At 62.0% G+C, this 18,466-nt stretch overlaps 2 protein-coding genes across 3 annotated transcripts; both read left to right on the top strand.

The window, feature by feature from the left end:
• Positions 1–1,562: 1,562 nt before the first annotated feature.
• Positions 1,563–7,401, top strand: NABP2 (nucleic acid binding protein 2). Of its 2 annotated transcripts, none has more exons than XM_050924746.1 (7): positions 1,563–1,683; positions 2,618–2,727; positions 3,503–3,641; positions 4,861–4,932; positions 5,392–5,473; positions 5,814–5,880; positions 6,224–7,401. In XM_050924746.1, exons 2-7 carry the CDS (start codon positions 2,649–2,651, stop codon positions 6,424–6,426), a joined length of 642 nt encoding a protein of 213 aa, XP_050780703.1. In that variant the 5' UTR covers positions 1,563–1,683; positions 2,618–2,648; the 3' UTR covers positions 6,427–7,401. The 2 variants fall into 2 exon arrangements, with proteins under 2 accessions (XP_050780703.1, XP_050780704.1); XM_050924747.1 differs by lacking the exon at positions 1,563–1,683 and adding an exon at positions 1,736–1,941.
• Positions 7,402–12,244: 4,843 nt separating this feature from the next.
• On the top strand, positions 12,245–17,525 carry SLC39A5 (solute carrier family 39 member 5). Its single transcript, XM_050925613.1, has 10 exons — positions 12,245–12,651; positions 12,990–13,233; positions 13,497–13,671; positions 13,863–14,032; positions 14,404–14,541; positions 15,747–15,837; positions 16,043–16,267; positions 16,339–16,419; positions 16,502–16,692; positions 17,183–17,525. Exons 1-10 carry the CDS (start codon positions 12,245–12,247, stop codon positions 17,333–17,335), a joined length of 1,875 nt encoding a protein of 624 aa, XP_050781570.1. The 3' UTR covers positions 17,336–17,525.
• Positions 17,526–18,466: the final 941 nt, after the last annotated feature.

The raw sequence follows: 18,466 nt of genomic DNA, 5'->3' as shown, positions 1-18,466 counted from the left end.
TCCGTCCTCCCTGTGTCTGTCTGTCCCAGTCCTCCCTGTCCCTGCCCCCCAAGTCCTCCTTGTGTCTGTCTGTCCTGGCCCCCAGTGTCTGTCTGTCCTGCCCCCCCATCCTCCCTGTCCCTGCCCATGTGTCTGTCTGTCCTGCCCCCCCATCCTCCCTGTCCCTGCCCATGTGTCTGTCTGCCCCTGCCCCCCAGTGTCTGTCTGTCCTGCCCCTCCGTCCTCCCTGTGTCTGTCTGTCCCAGTCCTCCCTGTCCCTGCCCCCCAAGTCCTCCTTGTGTCTATTTGTCCTGGCCCCACAGTGTCTGTCTGTCCCTGCCCCCCCGTCCTCCCTGTGTGTGTCTGTCTGTCCCAGTCCTCCCTGTCCTTGCCCATGTGTCTGTCTGTCCCTGCCCCCCAAGTCCTCCCTGTGTCTGTCTGTCCCTGCCCCCATCCTCCCTCTGTCTGTCCCTCCTCTCTGTGTCTGTTTGTCTCTGCCCATGTTTCTCTGTGTCTGTCCCCCCAGTCCTCCCTGTGTCTCTGTCCCTGCCCATGTGTCTGTCTGTCCCTGCCCCCATTAGTCCTCCCTGTGACTGTCCGTCCCTGTGTAATTCTGTTCCTGACCCCGTGTCAGTCTTTCCGTGTTGGTCTGTCTGGCCCTGATCCCACCCCGTCTGCCAAGTTAACAGCAAAGGCCGTGTGGCCTCCCCTTTCTTTACCCGATGAAAATTATTCCACAGGCTGGAGCTGTTCCTGGCCTGTGAGATCCCTGGAGAAAGGGCTTTTCCTTCCCTCCGTAAACCAGCTTGGGCCTCTGCTAGTGGCAAATGTTAAAAACCATCATTATTTATGATTAGGGTAACCAGACAGAAAGTGTGAAAAATCAGGACAGAGGGTGGGGGGTAATGGGAGCCTATATAAGAAAAAGCCCCAAATATCAGGACTGTCCCCTATAAAATCGGGACATCTGGTCACCCTATTTATGATGAACCTCACCTATAGTCCACATGTGCCTCTCCCAGGCCTGGCCGTTCTATGCTGGAATGCATGGACCACCTGTGGCATGCATGATCCACGCCATCACAGCACACATGACTGACATGTGCCCGCACATGTCTCTCACCCACAGAGGCTGGTCCTATAAAAGAGATTACCTCAACCCTCCCGGCCTCCCTTTCTCTCCGAAGGGCCATCACAGCATGGATGGAGACCCACTTCGGGAATGTTTTTGTTCTGCGGTTCTACACGCCTGGTACAACGGGCCCTGGGCCATGACTGGGTGCTAGGCAAGACACCTCCTAAACGGGAATAACAATGCATGGCTCGTGATGCTGCCACGCCGTGATCCACACGTCTAGCCACAACTCACGGCGTGAGCCGGGCCCACGCACGGTAACGGAACTTGTATGATTCATGCACTAGGTGTGTCTGGGCCAGGCACAGCAGGGGATTAAATCTCGACTCCCCTGCTCCGAGTACAGCACAGAGGAAAGGCTCCCATCTCCCCCGCACTGGGAAATTTCACACACGTGCCGGGGACGTCGCTGTCCCTTTAATTCCTCAGTGCCAGGGCTCCCCCTGCAATGCAATTGGCTGGCGGTGTAGCACGTTCAGACCTGTCGAAGAGCGTCCTGCGACTGTGATTGGCTACTCAGAACGCAGCTGGATACTTCCTGGAATGTCTGCAACCCAACGTTCCATCAGGTCAGTTGTACAGGGAAAGGGGGGGGGGGGGGAGGGCCCACCTGATCCCCCCCCCCACTAGCCCCTTCTGCAGCAGTCTCAGGAGCTTTGCTAAGGGGGCCTGATTCCCCTTGCAGGTGGTGCATTGCAGGGCAGGGGGCATGCATGTGGCAGGATACATGCACCACCCCAGCAATTTTCAGTCCCCAAATCGTGTCTCCTGTTCCCCCCTCCTCTGCAAGAATTTCCACCAACACGTGAGCGAACTGATCCTCCCAGGTGAATGAGCCTCAACTCCTCCACCCCCGGAGAAAATCACTTTGCTTGCACTAGGGTGAATGGGGACGGGGTTGCAATTTATACAAAATGAGAAACAGGCATTTTCCTGGCGGGGGTGGTGTGAAATCAGGGCTGTGATTTGTGCCAAAGATAAAATGCATTTTCTCGGCACAGGTGGTTTTTCAGGGTCTGTCTTTTGTTTTAATTAGCCTGTATCCGTTTTGTGCAGGATGGTGACTTTTGCAAAAGAGCAAGATGAACTATTGCGGGTCGGAATCAGGGTTGCAGTCCATGGGGGTTTTCTTGCCACCGTCTGACTCCTGGCCACAACTTGTGCAAAAAGAAAGTGATGCAATTTTATTGTAGGGCTCTAGACTCAATGATAGAAATTTGAGCAGAAATGAAAAACAGATGCACTTTTCTTGCAAGAAGCTTCAATTGCAGTTGCCATTTTGTATTTTCTTCCCTTTGGGGATAAATTAACAGCAGGATGTTTCTTTCTTCCTACAGGGCATTCCCCTATTGGCTAACTTTGGGAGGGACCTGTGCCAATTAACCCCCTGATCCTGCACATTTCTCCCTGCATTCGCTCCGCCTTGGCTGCCTTTCCATTCTGTGTGCTGACTCTCGCTTTCTTTTCAAATGTGGTTATGTTGTTTTATTGTTATTTGCACAGATAACGCCGTGGAAGCCAGACGCTGCTCAGTATGACGACGGAAACCTTTGTAAAGGACATTAAACCTGGCTTGAAAAACTTGAATCTTATTTTTATTGTACTGGAAACAGGTGGGTATTAATGATGTCTGAGAGATATCTATTCAATATCTTCCTCCAGTGGTTCTCAATCCCCAGGGGTCCGTGTGCCCCTGGGGGTAGCAGAGGTCTTCCAGGGGGTATATCAACTCATCCAGGTATTTGCCTAGTTTTACACCAGGCTACAGAAAAAGCCCTAGTGAAATTAGGACAAAGTACAATTTCATACGATGACTTTTTTTATACTGTTCTATATACCATACACTGAAATATTAGTGCACTATTTATATTCCAGCTGATTTATTTTATAACGATATGGTATAAACGAGAAAGTCATTTTTCAATAAGTGTGGCTGTGACACTGCTGCACTTTTATGTCTGATTTTGTAAGCAAGTAGTTTTTGAAGTGAGGTGAAACTTGGGGGTAGGCAAGAAAGATCCAACTCCTGAAAGGGGGACGGTCGTCTGGAAAGGTTGAGAGCCGCTGTCTTGCTGAGATTCCATTTAACAGTTGCAGTCAGTTCTCAACCAATATTTGTGGCTAGATTTCACCCCCTCTTCAGCTGCTTAGTGATGTCGGTGTCCATTTCTGAGACACCATAATTGACACAGGGTGACCGCACATGCTTATGTTTGCTGCCGTGACCCGGCTCAGCATTTGTAGGCTCAGGACGTTAGACTGTGAATTCTTGAGGCCAGGGCCACCGTTGTGGTCTGGGTTTGTACAAGGCCTCGTCTAGCCCAGAGGGGCTCCTCGGTGTTACCCCAGAGATATCCTGTGAACTGGACGGTTTGCTCCCCCCTGCAGGTCGGGTGACAAAGACAAAGGATGGCCACGAGGTGCGGACGTGCAAAGTAGCCGACAAAACGGGCAGCATCAACATCTCGGTGTGGGACGACGTAGGGAACCTCATTCAGCCGGGGGACATCATCCGATTGACCAAAGGGTAGGCCAGGCCCTGCTGCGGGACAGGGGACCCACCGGACCTGGTCGTGTTGGTGCCTGCTGGATGCCCAGCCCGTCAGCCTCAGGCCCCCCAGGGCTCCCGAGACGAGCTCATTCAGGGTTTGATAGACCTGGCTGGGGGCTCACCTGAGCTCCGCACAGCTGAGACTGTGCCGCCTGCCCTTCCAGGGGGCGGAGAACGAGCCAGGCTGCTCCTCTCCCTGGCCTTCGTTCCCAGCGCAAGCAAAGCATCCGGTCCCCTTCCTCTGTCGAGGGAGATAGAAGCCTGAGCAAACAGGCCCGCGCCTGCCTGCTCAGAGCTACATCTGAGCTCTGGCTCCTTGCGGGATCAGGTCGTCTCTATGCTCCGAAATAGCCCGAATCTCCTAACTTTCTAGGCAGGCTGCAGAAGGGGTGGGGTGGGTTCAGGAGAAGGCCGAGGGCAGTGGCTGAATTCCTGGGGACGACTTCAACACTGAGGGTGCATTGTAATGGATGTATGGTGGGGTCAGGGCACCTTGGGTAGGAGACTTTATGATTTTAACTATATAGATACAATTAAAAAAAATAAATCCAGTGAAGTCCCCGGAAAAGATCCTTCCCGCACACCCACAGAGTTAATCTCAGAGGAGCAATCGGACCCCATCTCTCTATCCCTGGACATTGGGGGTGGGGGGAAGTTACTGGAAGCGGGTAGGACTGATCTCAATGGCTTCATCATGTCGGCTTAACTTAGACATGACGTCAAGGCAGGATTTTACTGTCCCTGTATCCCGAGGAGAAATCCTTGTCATTCTAAGTGTCTGGATCTTCCCCCAGCCTAACTATCGCTGCGCCCGGAAACTGCGACTGCTTTTGTGGGAGCCACTTGAAAGAAGAATTAGGGCACCCCCTGGTGGCACTGCCGAAGCAGCACACAGTGCTGCGGGGTGGGGGGGGGGTTCTTCTCTCCTTCTATAGGGGGTTGTGGGAAGCAGAGTGTAAGTCAGAGCAGCCTCAGGGCTGTTCTAAATTACATCAGGGGGTGTCCCTGGCCAGCCCCAGAGCATTGGGAGCACAAAGGTGCCTCCCCCAAGTGCAGGTTCAGGGGAAGTGAGAATTGGGGTCCCTAGCTCTGCACCCAGTCCAGGGTGTGTGTCCTGTGTGAGGTTTCTGGCCTGCAGCTGCTGGGCCAGCCCCGTGCAGTTAACCACACATCTCGACATTCCTCTTGCTTTCAGCTACGCATCAGTTTTCAAAGGCTGCCTGACCCTCTACACAGGCCGCGGAGGAGACCTGCAGAAAATCGGAGAGTAAGGACGGCCTGTCGGCTTCACTGCGGGAGCCCTGGGGACGTCACTCACTGAAGCCTGGCTTCTTAGAGGCTGGGGAGGGGAGAAGTGTGGGGCAGCCCCAAAGCTGGAGCAATTTGCCTCTAGGGCTGACCATGCAGCCAGCCCAGCTGGCCCTGTAGGTGTCTCCTCAGGAGTGGCTGGTGTTTAGAGCAGGGTGGGGGCGGGGATCCAGGACTCCTGGGTTCTGTTCCCAGCCCCAGGAGGGGCCTGGCCTGGTGGGTAGAGCAGGGGAGACTGGATGCCCAGGCACTCTATTCCCAGCATAGTTTGCATCAAGGTCCTGGCCCGAGAGGTTCCAGGACGCTCCCCGCTGGAGAGTCGGGGCATCCCCTTCCCTGGGATAGGGCTGAGTGCGAGGGGAGAAAGGGGTTGGCCAGTGTCCTGGTGGCCTCACTGACCTGCCATTTCCCTCCCTAGGTTCTGCATGATTTACTCCGAGGTCCCAAACTTCAGCGAACCCAATCCGGAGTACGTGACCCAGCAGTCCCAGAGCAAAGCCGTGAGTCCCAGCTGGGGGGCAGAGGGCTGAGGGGGCCCATCTAGTGGGATAATCGGATCTGCTCACCTGCGGATGCCCACGGGGACTCCTGTGGCCTCGGGGCTTCCTGCTGCTGCTGACCCCAGGGGCCAGGAGGCACCAGAGCGTTGCTGGAATCTCCCCCTGCTCTGCTCCTGCTGGGACGGGCTGGGGTGGGGGTGGATTTGTGTACGTTGCAGACGTGCGGCTGCTCTGGCTGCTGCCCAGAAGTGGATGCATCTCTGGCCCGCGGACAGCTGGGGAAGTGCGCCAGGATCCTGCGAGATCTGGGACCACGAGTTCTCACTTCCGTTTCCTTCAGATCCAGAACGACAACGCGACCCCTGCTGCTCCCCAGACTACCCCGGGCCCCACCGCATCATCCTCAGGTAAGGGAGGCCCCTTCGCCCCATGGGCTGGATGTCGCCCCATCCCTGAGCAAGGCGGGTGGGACGTGGCCCTGCCTCAGAGCCACTCAGCACTAGCCACTCGGAGGCATTCACAGCTCTAGCCAGTTCTCTACTCCAGTAATTCGGGGAGGGGAGTCTAGCAGGTTAGAGCAGCGGGGGCTGGGAGCCAGGACTCCTGGGTTCTATCCCCAACTCGGAGAGGGGAGCAGATGTAGTGATTAGAGCAGCGGGGGATGGAAGCCTGGACTCCTGGGTTCTCTGCCCAGCCCTGCCTTGGCTTCGCTGTTCATTTCCCTGTGGAATCTGTCACTTTTGTTTTCAGCTGCCGACAACCAGAACGGCAATGGGCTGAGTGCCCCAGGCCCCGGCGCCCTCCCCCACCCGCCAAACGTCCCATCCCACCCCACCAGCGGCCGGATCACCAGGAGCCAGCCGAACCACCAGGGCGCGGGCTCGTCCGGGTCCAGCTCGTCCTCCAGCCCCATCAGCAACGGCAAAGAGACCCGGCGAAGCAGCAAGAGATAACGCCATGGGGTTGGGACCCCCCGCCCCAGCTCTGTGCTGGCTCGCAGGGAGGAGGCTGAGCCGGAGGGCGGGGAGCAGGGGAGAGGCCATGGCCGGCTGGCACTACGGGCTAGATCAGAGACAGCGAAACCAAGAGCGTTTTCGTCGCTGCTGTCGTGACCATTTTAACCAGGACTGTGGCCTTCTCCTGAGCAGTGATGGGGAGGGGGGCGCCCCCTCCCTTTGGAACCAGCCCTTTATCTTCACCGCTCTGCTCTGAGACTAATCTGAACCACAGCCAACCGCCCTGCCCCCACTGGGATCCCCACGTGCCCCTCGCGGAGGGGGGTGCCAGGCCCCCCACCCAGATTTCATTCTTTTTTTTTTTTTTTTTTTTAACAAATATCCTGAAACTTTTTAGCAAACTTTAAAAAGCTGATTTTGCCAGGTGGGGTCAGTGGCCACGGGGCAGCTGGGAACTGCTGAGGCTTCTGGGCATAGGATGGGGGGGCAGAAGCGGGGCTCCCCCCCCTTGCCCCTGGGAGGGGCCTGTTTGGGTTTTGGTGTCTCAGCGGAGGGGGGGCGAAGGGGTGAGGCACTGGCTGCAGCCCAGGTCGGCCGTGATCCCCGCCTGGGCCCCCTGCATGAAACGAGCTTGCTGGGTCTCAGCCGGGTTCCTAGGAGGCAAATGACTCTGTCATTACGAGCGCCCCCCGCAGCTGGCAGCCCCCTCGCAGGCTGCCGTGGGGCAGGGGCCAGATGGAGGAATTGGGCTCCCTCGAATCACTGCGATGGGAAGGGCTGTCGTGTCTGCCCACCCGGGGAGGGACTGAGCCTGGCGCTGACCTTGGAGCCGTTCTCCCTCACCTGGCGGTTTAGGGAATGCTGCTCCCCCTTTATTCTGTTTTAACCCCCCAACTCCCTTTTCTTGTCTCCCCCGAGTGGAGTCGCTGACCTGCCCAGGCTCCACTGGAATAAAGACCGTGCCGCCCTCCCCCTCCGCCTGCCGTGTGGTTGCTTGCGCCCGGGGGAACCTTTGTACCAGTCGCACCAGGCCTGGTCTCTCGGCACCAGAGCACCTTGGAGTGGCAGAGATCAGCCCCCTCTCCCCCAGCCCCGTAGGCTGGCGGCAGCGTGGCCCCACTGGGCGTTATACTGGCCAGCCGGCCCAGTCCAGAGTCCTAGATTGAAAGGCCAGAAGGGGCTGCTGTGGGCAGCTCCTGCCCGACTCGCACTGAAATCTCTCCCCCGGGCAGGATGAGGCCCATCCCCGGGCACGAGTGCCCCTGCCGCTCAGCGAGCCCCAAGGGGGCACGAACTGCGAAGGGAGGCAGCGGGGCCCAGTGGGTAGGGGGCTGCACTGGGCGGCAGGCGACCTGGCTCGTGGCCCCCCAGCTCTGTCCCTGACTGGCGGAGTGACCCCAGGGGCTCTGGGCTGGATCCGACCCCAAGAGCCACAAGAAGACAGTGCCCAGGGTGGGTGCAGGGCTGCAGCTTGGGACCAGCCCCCTCCCTCTGCACGCGCCCTGCATGCTGATAGGGGCAGGAAACCCACAGGGACTCGCCCCGTTAGGCTCCTCCCCACCCCTCCCTTCAGGCCCCCTTGGGTGGGGGGGGTGAGGGGCCGGGCTTCAAGGAGTCCTGCCTGACCCTTGCCCCATAGGCACTGGAGCAGCCAGATTTTGTGCAGCAAGGGGCAGGGGACCAAGACGCTGCGCCAGGTCAGTGCATTTCCTTTCCCCGCTTCTGGGGGGCCAGATCCCCCATGGGTGGGGCGTAAAGCCCCAGTACTGGCCTCTGGCCCTGGGGCAGAGTTGGAAGCTGGTGGTTTTGGACCGGGGCAAGGGGAGGTGTCTGGCACCGGCCCTGGCCAGACACAGCCCTCCGGGTGGGTCTGCAAACAGCACCAGGGCGGTTTCCTGTAGGCTCATCCTGGCGTGTTTGCCCGGTGCCCTGGCTGGCGAGGCAGAAACCTCGTGGCACGAAGTCAGTGCTGAGGGTGGCGGCAGGGCACCCCCATGGGAACACAGCGCTGTTTGTGCAGCGCCTGGCGCGCTCAGGCCCGGCTCTGGGTGGGGCTCGGCTCTGCTATGGCTAATAAGTGCACCCATGATGCTGGCCCAACTCAGCGGGTCCCAGATGTGTCCTCAGGCTCTTGAGGGGCAGATCGAGCGGGTTGGTAAGACCAGGGGGTGGATGGGAAGTGGGGGGGGGGTAGGACGCCCTCCCGCGGGAGCATCCAGGCTAGGACCTGTTCCTGGGGCTGGTAGCGGGGAGGGGTCCAGGCAGCCCATCGAGCCCGTGAGCCAACAGAGCCGCACCAGCTCTCCCGCTCATCGGGGCAATTCCCAAAGCCCCAGCGCCCGGAGTCACGTGAAAACGAGACGGGCAATGTCTAGGCTTTTACCCCCGTGACACCTGGGCGTCCAGCACCTGCCCATCCTGCACGGGGGCTACTGGGGAGATTTCCAGGCCAGCAGGGATGGGGGGGGGGCACAACCATGGGACCTGCCCTAGATATTGTGCAAATGGACAAGTGGATTTACCTTGAGCCCAGACTTTTCAGGGGTGGGGGGCAGGGGGGGGACACAGGTGGGAGAAGGATTTGAGATTCCCAGGCACCAGCTCTGTCATGCGGCGGCCTACCCCAGGCCCCGCCCCCCGGCCCTGCTCAGCGCCTGCCCCATGACTCTTGCCGCTGGAGGGGCAATGAAGTGGGGGGAGGGAGAAGTCACTGCAGCGGCCTGCGCCTCCCCCCACCCTGGGAGCTGGACATTGCATGCAGCTGCCCCAGCTCCTGGCTTTTCTGCCTCGGCCCGGAGCCTCTGGCCAGTGCGGCCCCCCACTCAGTTCTTGCCCCCCCCAAAAGAGCCAGGCCCCAGCCCCACACAGGGCAGGGCTGGCAGGTGACTAGGGGCTGGTTATCACTTGGGTAAATCATTAACGCCTCGCAATTAAGTACCCGGGCTTGCAAAACTGCCTGTCAAGGACACGCTCCCCACCCTTCTCCAGGGACTGGGGCGGGGTGGCCTTCCCCAGGCTGGGACTTCCTTCCCCCTCCCGAAGCCCCATCCCATCATGCCTCGGTCTGTAATATCAGCATGGGGCTCCGAGGCGCTGCATGGACCTGCCGCAAAAAGGCAGCCACCTCTGGGGTGGAGCGTGGCAACTCAGGGGAAGGGAAGGGGAACCGAGCGTCTGGTGGGAGCTGGTAACGGGCCAGATGAGGGCCAGGGCGTTTTAATAACCCGAGCCACTCAGCCCTCCCGAAAGACGTTGCCTCCAGCTGCACGATGCCCCAGCATGCTGGGGGGCAGAGGGGGAAGAGAACCCCAGTGCCTCGTTAGCATTAGGCTGTTATGCCGGATTTCTCCGAGGGTGGGGGGGCTCTCATGTGCCCCTGCTTAGCCTGCAAGACCAGGGTCTGCAGCGTGGGGGCCCTCAGGCCCAGTCATCATGGGGGGGACTTTGACACCCTAATCATTAGCTTTGTTACCCTGCTCAGACTGGATAGCGGGCGGGGGCCAAATCTGGGTCTGGGATCCCTGGCCCCGCCCCAGGCAACTGCAGTCTGAGTGGCTCCTGGCCTGTCCGGCAGCCTAGAAGGAAACGGCCGGGCAGCTGAAACGCGTGATCCCCGGGGCCTGGGGACGCTTTGCCCCACCGGGGCCCAGCAGGGCCAAAAGAGACGCAGGCCGATGGCTCATCTCCTCCTCCCAGCCAAAGGCAGCCCCCCCGCAGCATCCCACAGGCCAGATGTGGCTTCCTGGGCGGGGAGTTTCAAGGCCGCCAAGCAGGAAAAGTTGCACCTTCACCTCCTGGTGCCGCAGCCGATCGCTCAACACCTGCACACAAGGCCGATGAACAGAACCAAGCCCGGCGGCTGGCACCAGCTGCTGCCAAGGGAGGTGCAAGACGCCCTGTCCCAGGCCATTCCGGTCAGTTCCCTCCTGACCCTGGAGAGCCGCCGTCGCACACGGTTAGTTTTGTAGCACTCACCTCGGTGTCCAGCGCTGCCCGGCCTCGTTCCCTCCCCGGGAATACTCAGCCCATGGCCTTCAGCCGATCTCTGGATGGGTCTCCCTGGCGGTGGCAAGAGGACCCGGCCCATCGTGCTAGGTGCTGTACACCTAGAACAAAGAGAGAACGCCAGGCCGGGGGAAGCCCTGGGGAACAGTGAGGTGACAATTGCAGTGTCCACGTCTCCGAGGGTGGATTTCTGGGTCTGTTCGTTCATCCCTAGCGCAAAGGGGTCTCAGGCAGGACACAAATAATACAGCGGTGAGTTTCACAGGCTTGGCACTGGGTTCCCTTCGCGCCCCTGGGGCAAGGGGCAGCTCCCTGTCTCGGCCCCTTGGTTCAGCTGCCCACGGCAGCGGGGCCAGCTTGTGAGTCCCAGCCACAGGGGGGCAGGTGTTAGAGGGACTGAACGTACATGCTCACACATGTGTGAGGGGACACGCAGAGCCGGGCCCCTCTAATCCAGGCGCTCTGACCCGGTGTCTAACGCAATCAGCACACGCGCCTCACGCCTGATTCAAATCCCCAGCCCAGCTCCCTGCCCGGCGCTGCGATCGCCTCGGGCGGCTCCGGCTGGCCAGTCCTTGCTGCGAGCTGGGCGAGGGACGAGCCTGCACCACTAGCCAGCTACGCTGCCCCACGACTGCACCACAACACGGCCAGGGGAGGAACAGGCAGCAACAGGTGGGTATTGACTGAGGCTGTTTGATTCCCTTTCCTGCGCACTGTCTCTGCTGTTCAGAGACCCCCCTGGGATCCTCATTGTGGAGGGAGCTGCAGCACCCCAGCTCTCTGCCTCAGTTTCCCCACCTGGAATCGCTGGGTGGGTTTGGAAAGACTCAGGCCTCGTCCACACTAGAGAGTTTTAACTCTCCCGGGCCAGTTAAAGCAGCTGCTGTTCTCTCGTTGGGGAGTGTAACACACAACACTTGTGCAAGGCCCCTTTACACGGGTATAATCACTTCTGCACGACGGCGTCTCCTGGTGGGAAGCTGTAGTTCCAGCGGCGCTTCTAACCCCAGGCCTAATTTCTCCAACCGCAGCCCGGGCAAAGAGGAGAGCGAGTCGCTGCCCCATACAGCTCACTAGGCAAAGTGCACGAGGGGAAACTGAGGCATGGAACGAGGCCAGGACCTGCCCCTCTGTCACCCACAGGCCAAAGCCCCACTCTCCTGGGTCCCGGGCCTGGGCTGGGCAGACAAGGCATTGGCAGAGCAGAGTGTTGACTGTTCGGCTCCCACCGTCTCTCCCCCTCCGGCCCCTCCCAGCCCCCCAGGCGAAGCATTTCTGAGCAGGAGTGGCTGGGGAGCTGGGGGCGTTATTTGGCTGTATGTTTAACAGGCCCGAGGGTGGGGGGGGGCACCTGCTTGAGTGTTTCTTTGGCTTGATTTGGTCCCTGTTCCCCATTAGAATGCCCAGCCCCCCACCCCCGCCCCAGACAGAGGAGACCCCTCCCCCCTTTGCACCACTGGAGAAAACCTGTTCCCCTGACACCACCAGGCAGCCGGGAATGGGACCCAGGAGTCCGAGCTGGTAGCCGCCAGCTCCCTCCGGAGGTTCTGCCAGAGCCTGGGGTATTTAGATCCCGACTGAGGTCTGGGCTGTACAAACTGGGGGCCGGGGGGCCACCAGCCGGGTGCTGCCCAGAGCCAAGCGGTAGAACAGGGCAGATGGGAGAGGTCCATTCACCCCCCTCAGCTCTGCCCCCTCGTGCCAACAGATCTCCCACTAGGGGGCACCCCAAGCAGTGCACCTGGCCAGGTGCGACCCCGGCTGACGGCCCCTCCCCGTCCCGCTCGGCGCCAGGCTCCCCCCCCCGATGGACTGGAGGAAGCCGCGGCTGCTGCTGGCCGGACTCTGGGTTGCTGCCCTGCTGCTGCCGGGCGAGTGCCACCCGCCCCCCAGCCTGCCCGCCCGGGCGCCGGCCCCGCTGGAGGACGCGGAGCAGGAGCAGGGCTACTACCTGCAGCAGCTCTTCGGGCTGTATGGGGAGAACGGCACCTTGTCCTTCCACGGCCTCACCCGCCTGCTGCAAAGCCTGGGCCTAGGCCACGTGCAGGTGGTGGAGATGGAGCACGAGGCACTGGGCCATGGGCACGTCACCCACCTGGACATCCTGGAGGTGCAGGACAACAAGCACCGGCACTCGCACTCGGCCCTGGAGCACGCCAGGGTGGAGCCGCCCAGCCTGGGCCCAGGGCTGCAGAGAGAGAACGGCACCTCCAGGTACCCAGCGCTGCTCCTCACTTCTGACCTGCAGCCCCTGCTGGGCCAGCCCTGGGCTCCCCCAGCTCTGCCGGTGCCCCTCACTTCCCACCTGCAGCCCCTGCTGGGCCAGCCCTGGGCTCCCCCTGCCCCCCGCAGCTCTGCCAGTGCCCCTCACTCCCAACCCACAGCCCCTGCTAGCCCAGCCCTGCCCCACTTCCCCAGCTCTGCTGGTGCCCCTCACTCCCGACCCACAGACCCTTAATATCCCAGTCCTGCCGCTGCCCATCAGACCCAGTCAACCCCTCCCGGCCCCGGGCTGCCGCTGGGAACTGGGAATTCGTTTTTGTTTCTTTCAGGCCAGGATCCCCTGGAAGGAACCAGCCAGAGACCGTCCAGCTGCACCAGGCTGACCCAGTGCCCAGGCCGCGAGCTGCCTCCGGGGGCACCCGCCCACCCTTGGACACAGAAGAGTCCAACGCCACAGGACACCCTGGGAGCAGAAGAGACCCTGTCCAGGACCCCCCCGGACTCCCCCGCCTGACCCTGCTGGAGAGGGTGCTGGCCCTGGACCACTCCTTCGTGGACCATCTGCACGAGGATGTGAGAGGGGGCCACGCTGCAGGGTCTGAAGGGGAGGGCCCTAAAGGAGGGGCCCGAGGGGTGGGGGTCTCAGTGCTGACCAGCCTGGCTCTAACCCTATGCCCCCCCCAGCACTGGGAATGGAACCCAGGCATCCTGGCCCCGCAGGCCTCTGCTACTCCCTAGATAGCCCCTGCGTCCCAATGATTTGGGGCTTGGGAGGGCAGGTGGGTTATGCCCCTTCCCCGGGTGGCCTCGCTAACCCCCGCTGTCCCCCCCCCAAGTGTCTCAACGTGACGCAGCTGCTGGTGAACTTTGGGCTGAACACCGGCTCCCAGATCACACCCGAGCAGTTCACACTGCTGTGCCCGGCCCTGCTCTACCAGATCGACAGCCGGGTCTGCATCCGGCACCATGACCAGCTGACACCGGAGCCCCAGGGGGGAGCGCTGTGGCCAGGTAACACCCTCCAGGGCCTTGGGAAGGGGCAGCCACCCCGATGGGGAAACCGAGGCACAGAGCGGGGAGATGACAAGCACTGGGAGCCTCTCCTTCTGCCAAGGGATTTGCCAGACCTACAGGATGTCAGGGAGGGGGATAGAGCCCAGGCCCCCCTCCCCGCAGCTGCCTCAACCTGCTTCCTCTTGCAGTTCTAGGCTGGGGCTTCCTGGCCATCACGCTCATCAGCCTGCCCTCGGCGCTGGCCCTCCTGCTGGTGCCCTTCCTCGGCCGGGACTTTGGCCACCTCCTGCTGGCCTTCCTGGTGGCGCTGGCCGTGGGGACGCTGTGCGGGGACGCCCTGCTTCACCTGTGGCCGCACGTACGTACGGGCTCGCCGGGCCCCCCGGTGCGCTCCGGCCCTAGCCGGGCAGCTGGAAAGCCGGGGGCCAGGGAGAGACACATGGGCGGCAGCGGGAGACGAGTTCTGTTGCAGCTCCATCCAGCGAAGCGTCTGCATGGCAGCCAGGGAGCCCATTGGCTCCCTGCCCGGTCAGCCTCCAGGCCCCCCCCGGCCCAGCTTGGCAGCTGGGCTGCGTCCCGGCCCACCGGCCATGCCAGATCCCAGAGCGGGGGCCATCCCAGGCCCCCCCACAGCCCCATCATTGAACCCCTCGATTTATCCCTGCCCCCCCCCGGCTCTGGGAGCCCCCAAGAGGGACCCCGGGCTCCCCTCCCTCCTCCTGTGTTTAGGCCCAAGGGAGGCGCCAGGAGACCCCGCGGGAGCAGCAGGACTTGGTGCTGAAGGGGCTGTCGGTCCTGGGGGGCATTTACCTCTTGTTCCTCATCGAACACCTCCTGGGCACGCTGAGGCACAGACGGCGCAAGGCGGTAAGAGCTCATTGGGTCGCCCCTGGTAGCTGGGAGCCCGCCCAGGGCAGGGGGCTGGAGGGCAGGTGGGGCAATGCCAGGGGGCACCGTGCTGATGGCTTTCGGATGGGCCCCAATGCTGCGGGGGGGCTGCAGAGCTGACGACAGCAGGAGTGTTGGCACCGGTGTCCCGGCCCAGGCCCTGCCGGGGTCAGCGCCTACTGTGGGGGTGGGTGGTGCTGCCTGTCCAGGGCAGCTACATGGTGACGGCACATCCTGGGTCCTGCTACTGCTGCGTTGTGGCGTCGGGTCTGTCCAGCACCACGTCCCGGCTCCCGGGCCCGTCCAGCACCACATCCCAGCTCCCTGGGCCCGTCCAGCACCACGTCCTGGTGTCGGGTCCATCCAGCACCATGTCCTGGCTCCTTGGGCCCGTCCAGCACCACGTCCCGGCTCCCTGGGCCCGTCCAGCACCACGTCCTGGCGTCGGATCTGTCCAGCACCACGTCCCGGCTCCCTGGGCCCGTCCAGCACCACATCCTGGCTCCCTGGGCCCGTCCAGCACCACGTCCTGGTGTCGGGTCCGTCCAGCACCACGTCCCGGCTCCCTGGGCCCGTCCAGCACCACGTCCTGGTGTTGGGCCCGTCCAGCACCATGTCCCGTCTCCCTGGACCCGTCCAGCACTATGTCCCGGCTCCCTGGACCCGTCCAGCACCACGTCCTGGCATCGAGTCCGTCCAGCACCATGTCCCGGCTCCCTGGGCCCGTCCAGCACCCCGTCCCGGTGTCAGGTCTGTCCAGCACCATGTCCCGGCTCCCTGGGCCCGTCCAGCACCATGTCCTGGCTCCCTGGGCCCGTCCACCACGTCCTGGCGTTGGGTTCGTCCAGCACCACGTCCTGGCTCCCTGGGCCTGTCCAGCACCACATCCCGGCTCCCTGGGCCCGTCCAGCACCACATCCTGGCTCCCTGGGCCTGTCCACCACCATGTCCTGGCGTCGGGTTCGTCCAGCACCACGTCCTGGCTCCCTGGGCCCTCCCAGGTCCCAGCGTTGGGTCTGTCCAGCACCGTGACCCGCAAGCGTCTGGTTTGCACCTGTCTAGGATAACATGGGGGAGACCTAGCCCAGGTCTCCCCCACACCCAGCAGGTGCAATGCCCCGAGCCAGCCGGGCCCTGGCCCCTCGGGTGGCTTTCAGCTCTCGCCATTGCTTTCCCACCCTCAGAGCTGCGCCGCGGGACGGAGGCCCGGGAGCCCCTCTCTGGATGCAGACGGAAGCCGCGGCTTGACCCTGCAGGCGTCGGCTCCTTCCCCAGGTGAGCCTGGAGCTGTCGCTCGCTCCTGCCCCCTGCGCTGAGGCCACAGAAGCCAGAAGCTGCCCCTGCCCCGCGCCCCACAGCGCCCCCCGCTGGGAGAGGCCAGCACAGACCTCTCCAGGCCAGCACTTCGCAGCTGCCTGGTCCCGAGGCCCAGCCCCCACCGGCTTGGGGCTGCTACTAGCCTGCGGCTGCTCTTTCACAGGCACAGAAGCCGAATCACAGAGTCTGACGGCCCTGGGGCCCCACAGCGACAGCCCCGGCCGGGGAGAGGAGGGGACGAGGCAACCAGTGCCGAGCGTGGACGGACAGACGGAGGAGCTGAGCCACCACGGACACTCGCATGGCCCGGCAGCCGGCAGCGCTGACATCGCCTGGATGGTCATCCTGGGGGACGGGATACACAACCTAACGGACGGGCTGGCCATCGGTAAGGGGGCAGGAGCCACCCTGGGGCTAGGCACCGGCTTCCTAGTACCAATCGGCTTCTCATTCCTGCAGGGGCTGCGTTTTCCAATGGTGTCTCCAGCGGCTTGAGCACCACAGTAGCCGTCTTCTGCCATGAACTGCCCCACGAGCTCGGTAAGTTCCCTACCAGCATGGCAAGGTTGGTACCACCTGGCATCCCACACGCTCTCACCTGCTGCTTCCCTCACTCCGGCAGGTGACCTGGCCATGTTGCTGCAGGCTGGTCTGCCAGTCAAGAGGGTCCTTCTCTCCAACCTCACATCGGCCTTCCTGGCATATCTGGGCATGGCGGTGGGCACGGTGGTCAGCCAGGGCGCCTCGCCAATCACCCCCTGGATCTTCTCCATCACAGCGGGCATCTTTCTCTACGTGGCACTGGTGGACATGGTAAGGGGCGGCTGGCTCTGGTACAGCTTCGTCAGGCGGGTGCTGGTCCTGGGCGGCAGCTGCAGCTCGGCTGGGTTTGTGGCAGATCCTGGTGCCAACCCAGCGAGGCTGCTGAGGCCGCTCACCGGGCACCGTGCTACCTCCTCGGCCAGCGTGTTGTCTTGTCTCACACAGCAATTGGCAGCTTTTTGGCACAGGGGTGGTTTTGGCTCCGGGTTTGCCCAGCCCCTGGTGCCGCGGGGTCCTGTCCCATGCCTGCGGCTCCAGGGACCGCAAATCATCCTGACAGCATGAACGGCAGCAAGCGGCTCCGTCCGCAAACAGACGGCACAGGCGTCTTGACTGGGTAGCCAGAGAGCAGGCCAAGCGAGTCAGCGCCGGGCACGGGCACGCCCAGGGCTCTGGGGTTCTCCCCTCCCCGTGTGGGATGTCTGTCCTTTCCCGTAGCGCCGGAGCTGGTGGCTCACAGCCTTCTCCGTTTTCCCTGCAGCTGCCCGAGATGCTGCGGCGAAGCTCCGGCGGGAGCAGGAAGGGGCCTGTGACATATTTCGCCCTCCAGAACCTGGGCTTTCTCCTGGGAGTGGCCATCATGCTGTGTATCGCCCTCTTCGAAGGGCAGATGAGCTTCCGTGTGGATCTCTAACATGGGGGCAGCCACACGGTTCGCCGAACTCGGACGGGACGGGGCCGAGGTTACGGGCACCCCCTGCCTCCTTCGCAGAGAACTAGGACCCCTGGACTCTCTTCCTGCTGACGGCGGGTGTGGGACACCCAGGGCAGTCCCCCACTTTTTGCTCCACATCCCCCGGGGGCAAGCATGGGTCGTGACCTGGGGGGGCTGGGGCTGACTGGTGCGGAAGAGGGGCTGTATTTTGCTGTTCAGTACAGGGAGGAGAGCGTGTGGCCAGCACAATCCCCTACCCCTGCCTTTCCAGAAGACACCTTCCGTGAGGACACTGCTGTTCAGATTCTCAGCGTTTGCCCGACGTTTGGGTACGTCAAGTGCACGAGGCCAGACTGAAAACAGCCCAGTCGCCCTCAAGCCACCTGGCCCCCAAGTGACCCGAGCGAGTCCTGGCGTTTCAGAGACAGAAATGCAGCCAATCTGTGGGCGATCTGGGGTGGGTACAGGAGACGAAGGGGGCAGAACGGAGCATTTCGGAGGTCGGGGAAGCGCCGGAGTCTGATGGGAGCCAACAGCCCCACGCCCCACACAGAGCGTGCATCCATCGCCGGGAGGAGACGTTCATCTGGGGAGTGGACACGCGAACTCACCGTCACCACCGTCCGGAGACGAGCGGCAGCGCTCCTCCCTCCTTCCACTGCACCGCCCAAGACGGAGCCTCCGAAATCTGCTGGGCAGCTAGTGGTTTAACCGAATGGAACAAAAGGACCCCCACCCCCCCGCGCGCCTGCCCACTGAAGCTGAGGTTTTGCAGGGGTTAGAGGCTGCTGCAACTTTCATTGGCAGACCAGTATCAGAGGGGTAGCCGTGTTAGTCTGGATCTGTAAAAGCAGCAGAGTCCTGTGGCACCTTATAGACTAACAGATGTATTGGAGCATGAGCTTTCGTGGGTGAATACCCACTTCCTCGGATGGCAGACCAGTTTCCCCACCTAGCCTCTGCCAACAGCTTCTGTAAAGACTAAAGCTAGTTTAATTGGACTGGGGGTCAGGAAACCAGAATTCTGTTCCCAGCTCTGCCACTGACTTGCTGGGTGAACCTGGACAACTCCCCCTTCCCCGGGCCTCAGTTTCCCCATCTGTAAAACAG

Source organism: Gopherus flavomarginatus, chromosome 16, assembly GCF_025201925.1.
Source record: "Gopherus flavomarginatus isolate rGopFla2 chromosome 16, rGopFla2.mat.asm, whole genome shotgun sequence".
Lineage (NCBI taxonomy): Eukaryota > Metazoa > Chordata > Testudines > Testudinidae > Gopherus > Gopherus flavomarginatus.
This window is presented reverse-complemented; position numbering and strand designations above follow the sequence as displayed.

Bases quoted from the DNA above. Each gene is read 5' to 3' on its own strand.
- NABP2 (XM_050924746.1), top strand. From the start codon at position 2,649: ATGACGACGGAAACCTTTGTAAAGGACATTAAACCTGGCTTGAAAAAC. The intron at 2,728-3,502 runs GTGGGTATTAAT...TCCCCCCTGCAG, and splicing joins TTTTATTGTACTGGAAACAG to GTCGGGTGACAAAGACAAAG. The intron at 5,881-6,223 runs GTAAGGGAGGCC...TTTTGTTTTCAG, and splicing joins CCCCACCGCATCATCCTCAG to CTGCCGACAACCAGAACGGC.
- SLC39A5 (XM_050925613.1), top strand. From the start codon at position 12,245: ATGGACTGGAGGAAGCCGCGGCTGCTGCTGGCCGGACTCTGGGTTGCT. The intron at 16,268-16,338 runs GTAAGGGGGCAG...TCATTCCTGCAG, and splicing joins AACGGACGGGCTGGCCATCG to GGGCTGCGTTTTCCAATGGT. The intron at 16,693-17,182 runs GTAAGGGGCGGC...TTTTCCCTGCAG, and splicing joins ACGTGGCACTGGTGGACATG to CTGCCCGAGATGCTGCGGCG.